Source organism: Oryzias latipes, chromosome 5 (genome assembly GCF_053564925.1).
Source record: "Oryzias latipes strain Hd-rR chromosome 5, Olatipes_Hd-rR_3.1".
NCBI classification, from domain to species: Eukaryota; Metazoa; Chordata; class Actinopteri; order Beloniformes; family Adrianichthyidae; genus Oryzias; species Oryzias latipes.
Genome location: NC_136241.1, coordinates 20,583,534 through 20,601,979, shown reverse-complemented (window position 1 = coordinate 20,601,979; position 18,446 = coordinate 20,583,534). Strand labels below are relative to the sequence as shown.

Below are 18,446 nucleotides of genomic sequence, written 5' to 3'. Positions count from 1 at the left end.
AACCGCTAATGTTAGGTTGGGGGTGTGAGGGGCTGTAGGTTCGCGGGAGGGCGTGTAAATAGATAGTTCAGTTATATCATAGTCACAATTAAAAGACCACTTTTAAACTAGATCCAAAGATGATTGGCATGGGTCTTTAAAGAGCTCCTCTGAAACATTTTCTCGTGTCCTATGCTCAGCGAGAGCACAAAATACAGACCTAAACAAGTGGCAGCCTGCCTTCCAAAATGAACAGTGTCCAGGCAGACGGCACATTTGGCAGCCCTCATGTTGAGGCTCACAGTGAAACGATGCGGGATGTTGTGATGCATTCTTTCTTTCACACGACGACCAAACTCTGCAAAGAGAGTAGACATACGCAGGAGTGGGTGTTAAAGAAATTCACGAATGCTCATTAAAACACAGTTTTGGAACCACTGCAGCACTCACAAATAAAAAGCATCAGATGATCCCCCCCCCCCCCCCCCCCCCCCAAGCAGCAGAGGACAATTTTGGTAATGAACTGGTTGTTTGGATTGCCAATAATATGCAAAAACTGGCATTCTGGGACATTAAATCAAAGTCAGATCAAACATGCCATTAAGCATGAAAAGCACTGCTGTGTAAAAAGCGAACTATAGGATCATATGTATTTGTAGTCATGACCTCAGGAAGGATGTCCATAAAAGAGAGACCATAATATCTAACTCTAGAGCTGACATCATGAAATACCTTTTTGGTTGAGCTTAGGTTAGCAAACAGACAGCAGAAAAAACACAACAAACAAAAAAAAGGTAGAAGCTGGAATGAATATGCATGTCCATGCACATCCAGGAAAAGTGCGCAAGTCAAACCGTGTTGACTGCAGACTTACTTTCAAACGTGACCCTCCTCTTTTCTGTGAGGAGCAAGAGGAAAGAGACAGAAAGGAGAGAGCAGTCCAACAATAGCTGAGCGTTCAGAACATCACACAACACAGGGAAGCCTGAATCACAAAGCAACTTCAGGTCAATAAGGTTTAATGGCTGACCGTGAACCTCAGATAGCAGACGGCCAAATTAGAGGCTAAATAGTCTTTTGTTATATTTTAGTGTGAAATCATAAGATTTCTTTTAAAATCCCACTCTGAATAAATAATTGTGTTTTTAACATGTTCTTGTAGCATGTTTCTGATGATGGAGGTCATATATTCATAAACTCAAGCTTCATTTTTGGGCATTTCTTTATTCAAATTGTAGAAAATCAGGAGTAGACGAAAAAGACGGGCCACAAGCTCCCTGCTCCACGCCATTGTGATGTAGGCCTGCACAATATACCGCAAATTTATCGTTATCGCAATATCAAGCTGTGCAATATGCATATCGCAAAAGACAGCAAATTTGCAATAAATGGTTACCTTAGATGTGGCCAAACAATCTTATGGCAGCTTGAAGTGTTTAATGGATTGAAAGAATCCCTTTTCTGCATTTGACCAATCAGATGGACCCCTTCACGTTGTTAACTAATTGGATGGCGCCCTATTATGTTGTATGTTGTCAACAAGTGTCATTTGTAGAATAATTTTTAAGCTGTTGTAATGGAATGGGAATAATATTTTTGTTTTTTTTGCTAATTGTTTATATACCGCAAATTATATCGTTATCGCAATATTAATTACTAATATCGCATATCGCGAGTTTTCTTCATATCGTGCAGCCCTATTGTGATGCATCCACTTGAAGACGACTACGCCATTCCCGTTAGTCTTAGTTTCCCTCATCTGAGCTGGCACCTGGTTTAAAACTGTGCGGCTGTATAGCTCCGACACTGCTCCCCTTTTTTGTTGCACTGGTAATGTTAGGTTGGGGGCATGAGGGGCTGTAAGCTAGCAGGAGAGAGTGTAAACAAAGAGTGGGAGAGGGGAAGGGGAAAGGGGAGGGGAACGGGGTTGCCTTGCGCCAATGGCCCCATCCTCAACTCAGAGGTGAATTTCTAATGAACTCCTGCCGCTCTGCAGAAACTATGTCCTAGAAAACGTCAGGGTTCTTGGGGATTTTGGCAAAAAACGTCACAAGCGCACTTAAAAAACCACTGGGAACGCTTTACTGTGGATCTAAAAAATGGTCAGAGTGGGTTTTTAAGCATGTATTTAGGTGACTTGTTTACACTGCCTAAATGCTCCTCATTGCAGGCATCAGGCAGTACAGCTACCATCAGCCGCCAAGGCTCAGTTTCCATGGAGATCAGCTCCATCACAAATGAATTCTCTGATTTCCCCTGTTGCTTTCTGTTGTTTGTGAGACAGGTCCACGCAGGATTGAAGGCATGGCTGGATAACTGATGCATGAAATACACAACAGTGTATTTGCTTGTTTGCTTTTCAGGGTTACCATTCTTACAGTGAAGTTATCCATTTGTATTTTTGCCTCATAATCCTGCTTTATGAAACACAGACGATACACAACAGATAAAAACAGGTGACCGAAAAGAGCATCTGAGGAGAAAGGGTCCTAAAGACTCTGGACAGCCTTGGACTAAGAAAGCCAAATGGGCTGGAAAGCACACCATATTGAATAAGATAGATCAGTTTAAAAAAATAAACAACTAACCTTCAGGTGTAGAAGTCTCCTTGGAGCGAGTGGAGGGGTTCAGTAAGCTGCTGGGGTTGGGTTGGTGTTCTGGAGATTTAACAATGGCTGACATTAGGATCTGGTGTCGAGCCTGGGCCGGAGTGGAGGGAGCCACGTGTTCCTGGGCTTTAAAATGAGCTGCTGCATCACAGAAGGGAGATAAAACATCTCAAAGGAAGCAATTAACTGGAAAAACTCTCAATCTTATTACAAAAGGGAGGGAAAAAAAACTAAAATTAGCTTTCTGGTAGAAGTAAATTTATATCATAGTTGCCATGGTAACTATTAAAGGATGACTGAGATTCACAGAGGTAATAAAAAAGAGACAGGACACTTCGTCTCTTTGTCTAATCAGTTTATCATAGAAGATCCAAAATGGCCGACAAAACAGAAAATATTGTAAACAAAAAAACGGATGTCTTTGAAAGGATTTAAGTTTTCAGCTGACAGCTAGATTTTCCTTAAACCCAACACAATGTGATACAATTATTTCATCTACCAACACAAAAGGTGCATATGGCAGTAAATAGCCAGGAGGGAAGTTGAAGTTATGAGAATGTGAACAACGTGACAGACAATTACGTACTTGTTTGTGAATGATTGCAGTCGTTTAAAAAAAATGTATAGTGAAAAACTCTCAACTGTGTGCTACAACGCTGTATTTTGCCCATTTATGCTTGGTTGCTTTCAGCTGTTAGTGCATCACAACAATGCATCTGCAAATATTTACATAAATCTGGTGATTTAGTCAGACAACATGCATTTTATTAAAACTCATAGTCAGAAGGAAAGTAAAAAGAATGGATTTACCATCAATATGTGTTTAAAACTGTCCCAGTTGTCACTAAATTATTAGTTGCAGTTTTTTTTAAATTATGAACATAGTCCAGATGCTTTATTAGTGAAGTTTTAACAAGTAAAAGACCAGAAGCTGCATTCTGGAGAGTTTAAGCCCTGAATTTTTACAGCACCATCATAGAATTGACCATTTTAACTATATTAGAGCCCTTTTATTTCAAAGCGACAACATGCAGAAGAACAATTGCACAAGGTTATGACCAATGATCTGCCTTTTTTTAAACTCGATAGATGGATTTAATTATGGACAGTCTAGATTAATAGAATAATAATATGCATGTTTTACTTTAAAGAATCTAAAAGAATTGTTGGTTTGAGTTTAGAGCAACAACTATCACCTCAAGTTGAATTAACATGTTTGTGGTTTACTCCCCCGAAAAGACATGACTTAGTCCTGTATTTCTCCAAAGTTCAGGCAGAACCCACAGAGTTAAAAACAGACAATACTCAAAGCGTTTTCTTTGTATTTGGATAAATACCTTTTGTTGATGCTTACATGAGGTAAGACAAATATAAATTCAAGCTCTGCTGTACCTTCCTCTCTGAGCGATCTCAGCTCTATCCTCATCTTCTGCAGAGCCTCCTCCAGCTCTGCACATCTGGAACGTTCCTTCTCCAAGGCCATTTTCATGTCACCGTACTGCAACGGAACAGCTGGTAGCACCTGAGGAGCCAGCGCCCCGTTAGTAGTGGTGCCAACATCTTCTCGCCGTCGCCCAAATATACCCTACACAGACAGGAAATGGAAATGTTTGACTTTATTTTGTTTGAACTTAAAAAAAGAATTGAAGATTTTTCATTTCAAACATTTTTTCCAGACCTTTTTCTTTTTGGTGGGCTGGTCCATTTTGGCCTGGAGAAAGTCGATGAGTTTGGTCTGTTGGGAGATGGTTCCTTCCATCTTCACCTTCTCATGAGAATAAACAGCCTGTGGAAAGAAAAGAAAAAAATAAAGTCAAGTTTGAGAAAAACTTTCTTTTAGACAAAACAATTTTTCTGAAAATGTTACTTGACTGCAATATTTTTTATAAATAACTAGGAGTGTTTTTACCTTTTAAAGACAAACGCATTTAATCCATTTGGGAAAGTGTTGTCCTGTGTACCTGTATATTCTCCAGCTGGTACTCCAGGTCGGTTCTTTCGGTTTTTAGCATGTCGGTTTGATCCAGAGCGTCCTGAAGGCCTTGAGTCAAACGGAAAATGTGGCTCTTCTGGAGATCCATCTGCTGCTGGAGCTTTCCTTGCTGCGGAGCAAACAATTTAAAAGGAAGATAATCTTAATTGTATGCTAATGCCCTCCATAAGTGACCAAAAGACTAGACCAAAAGGTTTTTGGTGCAATCCCCAAACAGAGCAAGCAAAAGGCGACAGTGCACAGAAAAACTATCCTAAAGGAAGATAAGCAAGAAACACCAAGGGTGATTGTCTGATGTGACCGGTTGGGGTCTGAAGAAATATAAAAAAGACAAAAATGGAAACTATAGGAACATCTATAGAAAAGATATGTTAATAACTGCAGCAAAAAGAGAAAAGAAAGCAGTTGAATGAACACAATGGAGGCAAAAGAAGATGGTAAGGCCCCTTGGAAAATCTGTCATGACAACATAGATCCATCAGCAACTGCAACACAATGAAGACTGACGAACTAAATCACTCTTAGCTGTAAAGACAAATGAGATCTGTTAGTAACTGCAATGATGACAGAGCAGGAAGAGGACAGACAAACAGGACAACACAAAAACACTGGAACATCTGCAAAAACAGGCCCCTTAAAAATAATTTAAAAAATCTTTCCCCATGGAGAGATTATATTTACATAGGTAAAAAAAAAAAAAATGCCAGTAGGATAAGAAAAATGGTCCTACCGAGAATTGTTATTTCAGGATACAATTTCTAGTCACTAAGACATGTTTTCTCAAACTAAGATTATTTTGGTATTGAAAAACCTTCTTGATAAGATAATTCTTCTTGCAAGATGAAAAGGGTGTATTAAGACTGGAAAAAACATTTGTCCCGAATCAAGTCCTGAACCTTGAATTTGGTCTGTATTCAGGCTGGCATCAAGTGGACCATTCTGTTATGGACCAAAGCTTGTAAACAAAGTCATGTGACTAAAGATCTTGTCAGTCATTGGCCAGAAACTACGAGAGTGGGTCAAAACGACTAGACGTGCTGCGATTTACAATCCTTATCGTGACAGTTAACTTATTAAAACTTGATATGTTGAGTAGCAGGTTTGAACATCGGGAACAAAACTTTTTACTTGTTACTTTGTTACGGTGAAGGTTTGCAGTAAAACGGTTACTGGCAAGAAGACGAGTCTTGTGAGTTTAACTCAAAGGATGCTAGCAACTGCAGTGATGAGAAGACGTATGGTATGAAGATACACTGCTAAGTTTTTATGACTTATAGATTGTGGGGAGAACAGTGACTAGCAATGCGTGTCACGTTAAAAGTTGTCTCGAATGAGTTGGTCCGATTGGAAATTTACCAAGACCACCTCCAAAGATGGATCAGAGAATGGTTCCTGGTCCCCCACCAGAGTCAGCTTGGGTGTATTCAGACTGAAAATTTGTTCCAGATTATCAGGTATCAAAAGGAACTCTGGTTCACTGTTGTGTCCAGTCTGAATACCCCACAAGACACATTTTCTTGAAACACAGGGGTCCTTTTCACTTTCCAAAGATTCAGCTTTTGGAGTGGGACTCCAAACAATGTCACACGTTCATGTGTAAGAATAGACAGAGGAAAGGTCTACAGTGAAGAAGGCTTACTAAACCTTACAGTAAACCTTTTTTTTAAATGACAACAAGTGCTGAGAAGTAAGCTAAGATCCTTCGTCATGTGTGGCAAGTGTCAGTGAGCATTACTTTTTACCTCTTCCATGAGCCTCTGTTTGAGTTCCCTCTCCGTTTCCAGTTTCTGTTGTAGGCTTCGGGCGTTCATCTCCAGCATGGCATGCTTCTTCTCCAGATCATTGAGCTGTCATCACATGGGAGTTTTATTAGCGTCAGGCTGGGACACAAACCATCAAATAAACAAAAAGCCAAAAGCAAGGACTTTTATTTTGCCCCAGGTCTAAATGAGTGACAAAATGAAGCTATGGTGGCTGAGAGGGAGAAACTTTTCCGTATCAGGAGCAAAACTAATCTCAAACCAGTCAAACTGCATTGATTTAAAATTGGTATTATTATACCAAGGAAGTTCTGATCGGTGAAGGAAAAGGAATGAAATGAATCAATACAAACTGATATTTCAGAGCACATTTGGCAGAAAGGATTTCTAATTTTAAGAGGAAATATTATATATTGGAAGTTTCTCATGTTTGTATTTGATGAACATATCAAGCACCATATTAAACGCAGCTTAAGAGAGTCAGACGTTTGCTGTGCAGAAATTATACCTGTTGAAATAGAAAAAGGAAAGACTCACTGTGTCAGACAGACTTTCAGCCTTCAGTCTTTGCTCCTTCAAAGCCTGCTGCAGCGCCAGAATCTCAGCCTTGTGCTCTTTGACAGCCAGTTCCACTGCCTGACGAGACTCGGTGCTGCGCTGCTCGGCTCGCAGCCTGTCAACACCACATAAAACAAAGGAAAACATTTGTAAACACAATGGCACACATCCAAAGAGGACCAGAGTCAATGAATGAATACAATTTAAGATGTAAAAGTAACAAAGGCTGATAGTAAATTTATACCTATACATTCAAGACATTCTCTTACCAGTCTAAATGTAACATAGGAAGCCTTTTTTTTATAGAAAAAACAGGATTGAAGAAAGCCAACATCAGGGCTCAACATAGCCATTTGTCCGCTGGCCCGGTCCTGTTTTTCGAGCAGTACGGACCACAAGACTTTATTTTTTACTTGTCCGCTCGGGCCACTAAAATATCTAACAATTAATACATTTTTCACCTTTTACAATAAAGTATATATTTGCGAAAACGTGTAGATTTACCTCGTCTTTATAATTCACTTTTTCTGCTAGTCCTGTGTTCAGACTTCAAGGGTTTCTATGGGAAACCTTTTATCACTCTTCTCCTCCTCTCCCGCCTGCGCGCGCGGCTGTCACTGCCGAGCACCACGCGGCACGCGCTCACTCAATTTTTTTTCCAAACTTTATTGAATGTAACAATTCAATACTAAACAATGTTAAACAGCAACAACGAAGGAACAAGCCAGTGTGTTATTATTACATTTTAGGCAGATATATTTAAACTGACACACATATCAGCGCGCCCCCTGGTGGTTTTTCACCGCGATGATCATAAATCCAACACCGTCACTGAAGAGAGACTGAAGCATGTCAGAGATGTGGAAGACATGGCAGGAATAGATAGGAATATGTTAGATGGAGTGATGGGTGGAATTAGTGCTATGGACAGCAAGATATTTAATGAAGGCATTGAAGATGAAACTGTATGCATTAAGCTTTAACCTGAATGTCAAAGAATCAAAGGCAACTCAAAATACCTGAATCTCAGACTCAAATGGAGTATAAGGTCAAACTACTTAATTTTGTTTTTCTTTACAACACTGTAAGCAGTAAGTATTTCTAGTTAGCTGAATGATCTCAGTAATTTCATTGTATTTAATTTTTCAATTATTTAATTTAATTAGGTAACTAAAGTAACTAAAAAGTAAATGTAACTTTGCAACAGTAACAAAAAGCAGAACCTTAAGGCAGTCAGGGCAAAAAAGTCAATAAAACTTCTTAACTATTGATTAGGAACAAATGTGAAATAGCAGTGATTAGAAGCAGCATGAAAACTTCTTAACTAGTGTTTCCTACTACACTGCAGTGCTCTCTTCAAAACATCTGAAACAGACTAGAGCAGATTTAAGTTTGATATGCTCTATTTTCAGTAATTGAAAAGTGTATAAATTAGTGTTAGATGTCACCAGAATGCACCAAATTGCACCATATTAAAATTTTCCGGGGGGGGCATGCCCCCGGACCCCCCTAAAGTTGCAAGCACCTGCGGAGCGGCGGGTCTCGCTGTGCGCGGTGTCGGGCCAGTAACTTTCAAAAACTACTGGCCCTGTGGGCCAGTGCAAATTTCTGGGCTATGTCAACCCCTGAACATAATTGGGTTATTTGGAAAAAAATATATATATTTTTTTCCAAATAACCCAATTATGTTGGCTTTCTTCAATCAAAATTGTTTCAATTCAATTTGAATTCATTTTTGAGAAACTGGGCCAAACCAGGAACTGATAACCTAAAATGACTTTTTTTAGGCTTTCTACATTTCCTATGCCTCCTTTAATGGTCATATTGGTAGTGACGTTAATGTCAGCATAAAGGTACATCTGGAAATATACTGAGTGATTGTCAGAGTAACCTGTTCTGTTTTTCACTGTCCAGCATCCTCTGCAGATCCCTGTTGCGCCTCTCGGCTTGGTCTTTCTCGTCCTCCAGAGCGGTCCTCCATGCCTCCCACTGCCGCTCCTTCTCTAGCAGCTCGTCGTTCAGAGACTCCAGCTCCACCACCTGTTCCTCCAGCATGCTGCACGTGGTCTTTAGCGTTTCAATATTCTGATGGCAAACGTGAACAAACAAGCTAAATAGGCAGACTTTTAAAACGGTTAACAATTCCATGCAACCTCTTAAAAAAAAAAAGTATTACTTTAGGACCCAGAGAAGCTACATGAGTATCAGGGTGTGATTTAGTTTACAAGGTTTACGTTAAATTATTACAGGTTTTTGGGGGGAAATAATCCTAAAGTGTAGCTTTATAAAAATATTTGACTTTACATTGCATCTGTAACAACTCCACTTCCTTTGCTTTCATTGCCGTGGAAGCGTCACCTGTTTCTGGTTGTTGAGGTGCATCTCACGGTCGGCCACCTCTCTCCTAAGGCGATCCACTTCCTGGCTGAGCTGCAGCTGGTCCTCCCTCTCGTCTGATGCTTCATCAAGCTGTTTCGATAAGTAGAAGTTTTGGCGATTCAACTCGGCATTCTCCTGGCTAAGCTGAGTGAGCTGCTCCTCCAGGTCAGTTATCACCTAAGGCAAAACAAGCAGGCAGAGGTGTTAGCTTTGCAAATGAACAAGCGGGAGTGAAGTGGTGCTGATAATAAATAATTGCTTTTCTTGTGAAGAAGGTGGTTTATGACTTTGTGCAAATATTGACAGGGCATATTTCCTGCAAGTCAGAGCTGGAAAAAAAAACAGTTTTAGTTTGACAAGAACTGTTCTGACATGTTTTGGCTTTATCTTGTACAATTAATATTAAAAGTTTATTTGAAAAATATATTAAAACTGCATGTTTTAATGATTGTTTAGACTACTCAGGTAAATGACAGAATAAAAAAACTTTAGAATAAACAAATTTATAATCTTAATGTGCCGTCTCCTTTGGAAATATCATCCGGAGACTCATAGGTTTTTCTAGAAATGCAGACTTGACCAGTATTGACCTCCTCTCTGCAGCCAGTGCAGACATCTCCATTCATGCATTTATTACAAGCAGAATTAATTACTGCAACTTTTCTCCCGTCTGATCTTCCCCAATAAAACTTGCAAAGACTTTGTCTACAGCAGAAATGTCTGCTGCATCACTGTTAACTAAGATCAGAGAGAGCACACTTTACACCAGTTTGACATCCAGCCAGTTTCAGGGAGGGTTTGAGGTTCTCATGTTTTATTTAAATCTCTTAATGGTTTTCCACCATGATTTGACAGGCTTACATTTATTATAAATAACACACAGAATCACTGGACACTTTGGTGCTGGTTTGTTAACTTTTCCAAACTAGAAACTAACGCAAAGCATAATTTTCCTGCAGCAGCCCTGACATGTGTAACATCTTTCTAGAGGAAGCAGCGACTTCTATGAGGATTTTTCTGGAAAGCACGTTGTGTAACAAAATGTTAATAAAAAGTGCTTTTAAGAACAAACTGAATAGTGGAGTAATTTGATATGAGCATTTGAAGTGTGCAAATGATCAAATAAGAAATACTGGTATTAGGCAGTTAAAGTTGATCCATAAACATGACTGATATTCATGCATCAAAAGGTAGAACAAGATTTTTAAATACATAACACAAATAAAAGATGCAAGATAAAAGTCTTTTCAGTTGACTGGACTACCTGACTAGAATAAATGTCTACAGAAGACTCCATGATGAAGAACCAACGGCCTTCTAAAAGTTTATCTTGGGGATACAGTCGAAGCACTTACTGAGCAGCTGTCCCTTAAGGCATCAAACTTGCGCTGAATCTCATCTCTGTGGTTCTAATGGAAATAAAAAGAAATTTACAACCAAACAGTTAAATGACATTTTAACAATGATTCATTTAAACCTTTTACTTAAACTTCACAAATTTAAAATCCCAATCCCTGTCAGTAACAATATGTAGGTACAAGTTTGCTATAAACTGACTCTGAGTGCGGTGATCTCCTCCTCAGCTTCAGCCGTGGTCTCCTCCAGCTCTCTCTTGGCCTGCTGCAGTTGACTCTCCAGGGCGTGGCGAGCCACCTGCAAGCTGCTGATCTGGGATTCACGCTCCTGCAGCGACAAAGTCAACTCCGACACCTGCCTCTTGATCTCCAGCTTCTCCTCCTCGTGTTCCAGGCCCATCTGCAACGGCGACAAAGTCGGTGGATACCAGTAATAAATAATGTTAACCTAATTTTGAATTGATCCTAATCTAAGTCCAGTTAAACAGATTATATAAAATATTGAAAAGCAGAGTACAAGTACAATATTTTGAGTAGAAAAAGAAGCTTTAAACCGTGCTAAAAAGATGCACTGCAAAACACTTAGCAGTGGTTCACAGCTAAAGGCAATGTAAATATTTGAGTGTGTTAATGGACAGCGTGTGTTTATGCTAAAGGCACAAAAAAAACAATTAGTAATGATCTGAGTGTGAAGTCTTTGTTGGAAAAATTAGGAGCATAAACAACAAACAGCAGAGAATTTTTTTAGAAAAGGAGACAGACTGCTCTTAAAACTGTACTGTAGAATTGAATTTTTTTACTGCACAATAAAATTGACTTTTTGGCAAACATTTGCAAGATTTGTTGACAAATAATTCTAAAAACTCCAGGCTTAGGTTTAGAACTTACTGTTCTAAAAAGTTAGTTCTAAACTTGTACTGGGTGAATAAGTAATGTTAAACAAAGAATTAAAGTCAAAATAACTACAAACACACTCAGCTCCTTACCTGAGGAGCATCAGTGTCAGCTATGTCATCAGATTTCTCAATCCAATTTTGTGAATGGTATAAAGATATAAGTCTGCGTTCTGTTAAAGTCTAAGAATTGAGGCTGAGCTGTTCATCTGCCTCCTATTGCCTCACCTCGCGCAGCCTGCTCTCCAGCTCCAGGAGCCGGGTTCTCTTGGTCTGCTCCTGCTGACTCATCTTTTCCAGGTGCTCCTCCAGTTTGGCGTTTTGGGCCTCGAGCTTACCCGCCTGCGACTCCAAATAGAATTTTTGCTGTCGAAGCTCTGAGATCATCTCCTCCTGGGCTTTCCTGACAGAAAAAGAGCACACGTCCTTATTATATGTGTTCCGGGAAAGTAATCTTTGAATGATGTCTTTAGTATTTCCTCATCATGCCTGCATGTTTTTCATATTTTATGTATTTATATATACAAACGCACACACATGAGTTGAGATTGAATGAACTGAAATTGAAAAGTAAGTGCAAATTCTCTTACTGACTGGAGATAAAGTGTGTGTGCAGGGAGGCTCCCAGGAAAGGACAAGACAGTGTGGGCGTTTAGTTAACTCACATGTTTTTCTGGGTGTAGATGCTGCTGTTAGCAGCGAGCTTGTTAGCCTCTGACAGCTCAGCTATGCGCTGCTCCAGGTTTTTCATCTTAGAATCCATAGCATTAATGGTCTGCAGGCAGGAAGGAAAACAAACATGCTGGAAATCACATCCTGACTAACAGAATCACTTATAAATAGATGCTCCTTATTAATTTTTGACAACATCCTACTGAGAACCTATGAATACATTTCCTTCAAAAAGTAAAGCTTTACGGACAGCAGACTTCTGCACTCAGACAAAATCCAATAAGGAGCCATTTAGGTGTTGCCTAAAACATCTGCTGTTAATGTCAGATGACCTCCTCTACAATCTTCTTAAGTTGCATCAGTTCTACAACATTAACCAGATTAGAATTTAAGCCCAGGACCTGCTGAGCAACATCAACTATAATCCAACTTAATCTGACTTCTTAAACTTTATCCCAATCACTTCTAACTAGCATTAAAAATTACAACGATAAAAATAGTATTTTTTTGGTCTGCGTTTTTAATAGAACTGACAGTCTGAAGTAGGGGGGGGGGGGGTTGTATACTCAAGGTAGAAATGTTGATCAAACTTTAAAAAGCTATTTCGTTTTCCTTACTGCTTTCTGTTCGCTGAGCAGTTTACAATTCTCTCTGGACTCCTCCTCTTGCTGAGCTCTTCTCGCCTCCAGGCTTTCTTTGTCAGCCAGGTCCACCTTCATCTGGGCCTCAAGAACCTCCATCAATCACACACAGAAACTATCACATTTCCCACTTTACATGGCAGGAATTCTTGCAGTTCTTTGGCATAGCTTCATGGAAACAGCTCTGACATTCATATTTCTATTTATCTATATATTTTAAACAGATAAAGTGAAACTAAACATCAAAAACAGAAGTGTAATGGTGAATGACTAGATTTGTTCAAGGCTTGAAAAGGGCTTTGGATGAAGTTGAACAATTTATTGAGTCCAAGCCCTTTATTCAATTCACTCCAAGCTTAACTTATTTTTAGAGAATCACAAGACAAAAACAGATACACTAAAAACAATTAATTATTAAAGAAAAACATATCAATGGATCCTATTGATTCCCTTACATCTATCATTAGATCACCATTTTGTAATTGCTTTGTAATGTTTAATGTCTTCCTCGTAGTTATCCCATATCTGAGAACCTCTTGTGGCGATACAGTGAAGTTTTTCCCACAGAACAAATGCTGAAATGTTTGAGGGGACGCACCTTGATCTTGTCCTCAAAAAGCCTCTCTTTCTGGACCAGTTGAGTTTCCATCCTCTGAGCTGTCGACTGGGCTTCCCTCAGGTTATCCTCCAGTTCCTACAGATTTCACAGACGTGACAAATTTATCACTAACACAGAAAAACACGAGCATAACCCAAACTGCATGTCAAAACCAAAGGAAGCAACTTGCACTGAAAAGCTGGAAATCCACCAGCTGACAGTAGCGATGCCTGTTCATGCTGACAGCAGAGAAAAATATATACAGGTGCCACCGGATTAACAACCAATCGAGAGGTTCCGCTCTGAGGAAGAGTATGTACTTGTCCTCTGAGGATATACTGGGGCAGTGTTGTTGTTGAGTGAGAGGGCAGGATGGGTGCTGGGCAGTTGGGGTGATATCAGGGGTGGAGTATTAGGGAGCATTATCTGCAGCTCTCTCACCAGGATCTTTTCAGCCATCTGCTGGATCTGCTGGGATTTGGTCTGAATGTCATCTTTGAGCTTATTCTCCCTGCGCTCAACCATCTCCAGCCTCTTAACTTGGTTCTCCAGGGTCTTCCTGCCCTCCTGCTTACACACAAACACACAAAAGGGCTAATTAAATGGCAAACTCAAAAACTGACTTCGTACGACATTTTACACAAAATTTAATCCAACCAAATAGTTAAGCAACTTGCATGACATTAAGTTTATAAAGCTAAAGATAAACAATTCAATGACAACATCAATCCTGCTGTGGCTGTGAACACAGTCTCCTTGGATTTGGTCTGGTACCTCGGTCTCTCTCAGGCGCCGTTTCAAAGTGTCGCTGGAGTCGGTTTTGCCTCGCAGCCGCTCCAGATCCCGCTCCAGCCGCTCTTTGGCCTGCCGGACGTTCTGCAGCAGCTCAGTGGCCTCTGTGCTTGCTTTAACCGCCTGCAGGGAGAAAAAAGGTCAAAGGGTGTCAATCAATTCCCCAATTTTGAGTAACCGCCAACTCGTGTGACACCCAATTATGAAGAGGATTGGAGGTGTGTGTGTGGGGGGGCATTTCTGATGGCTTAGTGGGAACCAAGGAAATGGCAAAACTTTCATGATTTCGGAAACAAACAAAAAAACGACATTAAGAGAATTTCTTTAGTGGCTCGGTTTAGTTTACCTTGGACAGTTTATCTTGCAGCTCTTGAATTTTCACCTGTTGTTCAGAGTTGGTCTAAAAGAAAGAAAACAGTCATCTGCCTTGTTAATCTTGGCAGTAAAGAGTTGATCCATAAAGACATCTGCATAGAAAAACAGTAATTTTTACCTTCTCAAGTTTTGACAGAAGCTCCTCAACCTCAGCTTTTCCTTGCTCTTTGGCCTAAAAAAAGACAAAAACTTGAATAATTGCTCAAGAAAAGCACAAAATGTGAATCTGTTCTTTTAAGAATGTTTGCTGTACAGGCGCTGCATACATTTGCTTCAACCGTACCTTCTGAATCCTCTGCTGGTATTCAACAGCCTTCCGTTTGAGCTCTTCACTCGTTTGTCTGGACTCTCGGAGTTCGGCTTCATAGAGATCGCTGCGCCGCCGTGCAGCTGCCAGGTCTTCCTCCAGCTGCCGGATGGTGACCTGCATCTCTTCTAGCTGTGCGTGGTACTCCTGAGGACACAACCAGAGCAGACTCAGTACTATACGTCTGCATCGAAGGCACATCTTTACGCATCAACACTTTTGACTAAAATGTTTGATTTAAACTATATTCAAAAATGTTGCTGATGTCATCATTTCTGCTGAAAATAAATGTAATTGTTATGTTTAAATCACTTTTATACAAGTAAAAAAAATAGAATAAAATAAACTTAATATAATTGAAAAAGGTAACACTCTTCAGCACATTTCCTTCATTGTGGTGTTGACAGAGAATGTAAGAGCAAAGGAACTGAGAGGGCAGACATCTCACATCACCTGATAGTGTTTTATTCTAAGACAAATCCAAACTGCAAAGTTTCATAACATTAAAAATGTTCAGCAAAAATGGAGGAATCAAAGAAAACAGAGGCTCTTATTTTCTCAAATCTGTAGCAATCAACTTAAAGTTATTAGTTGGAGTCTTTGCAGAAAGTATGTTGCAGTGATGCCTAAGGCTCTAATGACGTTTCTTCTGACACTTTATATATTAGACTTATTTTCTAAAAACATTAAGCTAGACTGCTTTCGGCCATTAGAATGAAGAAAAAGCTGGAGAACCTGCAAAATACTATAACCTAAGAAAGTGGTCTTACCTAATGTTAAGGAGTATACCTTCATGTTTGAATGTCTAATGTAATATCGTACAGTCAGGACCATAAATATTTGGACAGAGACACATTTTTTCTAATTTAGTTTCTGTACATTACCACAGTGAATTTTAAATAAAACAACTCAGATGCCATTGAAGTGCGGACTTTCAGCTTTTTTTCCATGGGTTGAACAAAAAGATTGCATAAAAATGTGAAAAACTAAAGCATTTTTTAAAAACAATCCCATAATTTCATGGGCTCGTAAATAATTGGACAAATGACTTCCATGCTATTGGATGGGCAGGTGTGGGCAATTCCTTTGTTATGTGATAATGAGTGAAGCAGATAAAAGGCCTGGAGTTGATTAGAGGACTCATGCTTGCATTTTGAAGATTTTGCTGTGAACAGACAACATGCGGTCAAAGGAGCTCTCCAAAGGAGCCACCATTAAGCTGAGAAAACAGAAAAAAACCCTGCCAGAAACTGTTACAGTATTAGGAGTGGCAAAATCAACAGTGTGGTACATCCTGAGAAAGAATGAAAAGCACAGGTGAACGCAGCAACGCAAAAAGACCTGGACGTCCACGGAAGACAACAGTGGTGGATGATTGCAGAATCATTTCCATGGTGAAGAGGAACCCGTTCACAACAGCCAACCAAGTGAACAACACTCTCCAGGAGGTAGGCGGATCAATATCCAAGTCTACCATAAAAAGAAGACTGCATGAAAGTAGATACAGAGGTTACACTGCAAGATGTAAGCCACTCATAAGCCTCAAGAATAGGAAGGCTAGATTGGACTTTGCTAAAAGCATCTTAAAAAGCCAGCACAGTTCTGGAAAAACATTCTTTGGACAGATGAAACCAAAATCAACCTCTACCAGAATGATGGCAAGAGAAAAGTATGGAGAAGGCGTGGAGAAGCTCATGATCCAAAGCACACTACATCATCAGTAAAATACTGTGGAAGCAGTGTGATGGTCTGGGCGTGCATGGCTGCCAGTGGCACTGGGACACTAGTGATAATTGATGACGTGACACAGGACAGAAGCAGCCCAATGAATTCTGAGGTGTTCAGGGACATACTGTCTGCGCAGATCCAGGTGAATGCAGCCAAACTGATTTCATAATACAGATGGACAACAACCCAAATCATACAGCCAAAGCAACTCAGAAGTTTATTAAAGCAAAGAAGTGGAATATTCTTGAATGGCCAAGTCAGTCACCTGGTCTTAACCCCATTGAGCAGCATTTCACTTGTTGAAGACTAAACTTCAGACAGAAAGGCCCACAAACAAACAGCAACTGAAAGCCGCTGCAGTAAAGGCCTGGCAGATCATTCAGAAGGAGAAAACCCAGCATCTGGTGATGTCCATGAGTTCAAGACTTCAGGCTGTCATTGCCAACAAAGCGTTTTCAACCAAATATTAGTAATGACCATTTTGTTTTCAGTTATTTCATTTGTCCAATTACTTACGAGCCCATGAAATGAAGGGATTGTGTTTAAAAAATGCTTTAGTTTCACATTTTTATGCAATCTTTTTGTTCAACCCATGGAATAAAAGCTGAAAGTCTGCACTTCAAATGCATCTGAGTTGTTTTATTCAAAATTCACTGTGGAATTGTACAGAAACTAAATTAGAAATAACATGTCTGTCCAAATATTTATGGTCCTAACTGTAGCTAAACACAAACAAGATCAAAAGAAAAACTAAAGCAAAATGTCATATTGGCAAAGCACCAACTTAACTAAGTTGAAAAAAAAATCTTGGCAAAAGGTTTATTTGAAAAATAACTATTAAGGTTTTCCTACTAACATGTTTTTCTTGGTTCAACAAAGACTAAAAGCAGGTTTAACCTAATGGTCAAACTGCACGTGTTCAAACTAACTGGGTTATATTTTATAGCCTGAAGTTGATTTGTTAATTGAATCACTAAAGGCTGGTTTAGCAATTGTAATTAAAAAGTATTATCTCCCTGAGCTGCGTGAGACTCTTGACTAACGATCAAAATCTCATCATTTGTATCTTGCAGGGATGCCATCTGCAAGGATGACCTGAGAGCTGAAGACTTGGAGGAGAAGCCCAGCCTGTGTGCACCAGACCAGTGAAATCATGCTATCTCACTGTTTCTACAGTAACTTCACAATCAGCTGTTCTGGTGTAGAGAAAAGATGTCATCTTGGAGTGTGGATACATTTTGTTTCGGTTCATATCCCATTAAAAACTCATTAAAATTGAACTAATGTTTAAAGATTAGTATTGTTAGTACCGTAATTTCCGGACTATAGAGCGCACCCGATTACAAGCCGCACCCACCCATTGTCACGTGTATAACTTCTTTTGTACATACACAAGCCGCGTCAGAGTACAAGCTGCATGCATTACGCAACATGGTCATCCTGACAAATCACGTCCTGACTCCCAGACTGAGTGCATTTCATCAGCACACTGTGGGAGGAGTCAGTCTTTCCTCAGACTCAATTATCAAAATACACCCACATCTGCCAAACAGCATGCACCTCCATTCTGTTCACAAGTTCCTCAGTCATGGTTTTTTTTTATTTTAGTTTTTTTTTACTTATTGACAATCTAGGTATCATACATAAAATTACAAACAGTAACCATATAATCAACATTACATCCCTCAGTTATGATGAGGATATTTACATCCGCGATCCCCCATTTCCCATGAGTCTTAGGGGCTAAAGGCGGGTCTAACCCGGCTCGCCACACTGTTGTACGTGTTTAAGAATGAGCAAGGAACAG

General features: G+C 39.7%; 1 protein-coding gene across 12 annotated transcripts in view; it reads right to left on the bottom strand.

Annotated features, from left to right (window-relative positions):
- Positions 1-18,446, bottom strand: part of cita (citron rho-interacting serine/threonine kinase a) — a 45,501-nt gene that overhangs the window by 12,583 nt on the left and 14,472 nt on the right. For 3 of the 12 annotated variants that reach the window (XM_011475155.4, XM_011475158.4, XM_078947448.1), the window contains exons 13-32: positions 14,888-15,058; positions 14,723-14,776; positions 14,576-14,629; positions 14,212-14,352; positions 13,879-14,007; positions 13,438-13,533; positions 12,816-12,932; positions 12,192-12,301; positions 11,755-11,929; positions 10,836-11,033; positions 10,634-10,687; positions 9,258-9,455; positions 8,791-8,984; positions 6,879-7,014; positions 6,324-6,428; positions 4,550-4,690; positions 4,267-4,374; positions 3,981-4,173; positions 2,568-2,729; positions 200-337 (exon numbers count right to left, since the gene is read on the bottom strand). In XM_011475155.4, the coding sequence (XP_011473457.1) occupies positions 200-337; positions 2,568-2,729; positions 3,981-4,173; positions 4,267-4,374; positions 4,550-4,690; positions 6,324-6,428; positions 6,879-7,014; positions 8,791-8,984; positions 9,258-9,455; positions 10,634-10,687; positions 10,836-11,033; positions 11,755-11,929; positions 12,192-12,301; positions 12,816-12,932; positions 13,438-13,533; positions 13,879-14,007; positions 14,212-14,352; positions 14,576-14,629; positions 14,723-14,776; positions 14,888-15,058 (2,674 nt within the window). Of the gene's footprint in view, positions 1-199; positions 338-853; positions 878-2,567; positions 2,730-3,980; positions 4,174-4,266; positions 4,375-4,549; positions 4,691-6,323; positions 6,429-6,878; positions 7,015-8,790; positions 8,985-9,257; positions 9,456-10,633; positions 10,688-10,835; positions 11,034-11,754; positions 11,930-12,191; positions 12,302-12,815; positions 12,933-13,437; positions 13,534-13,878; positions 14,008-14,211; positions 14,353-14,575; positions 14,630-14,722; positions 14,777-14,887; positions 15,059-18,446 lie in introns of all 12 variants that reach the window. The other 9 variants (XM_078947444.1, XM_011475159.4, XM_078947449.1 and 6 more) reach the window with 5 other exon arrangements.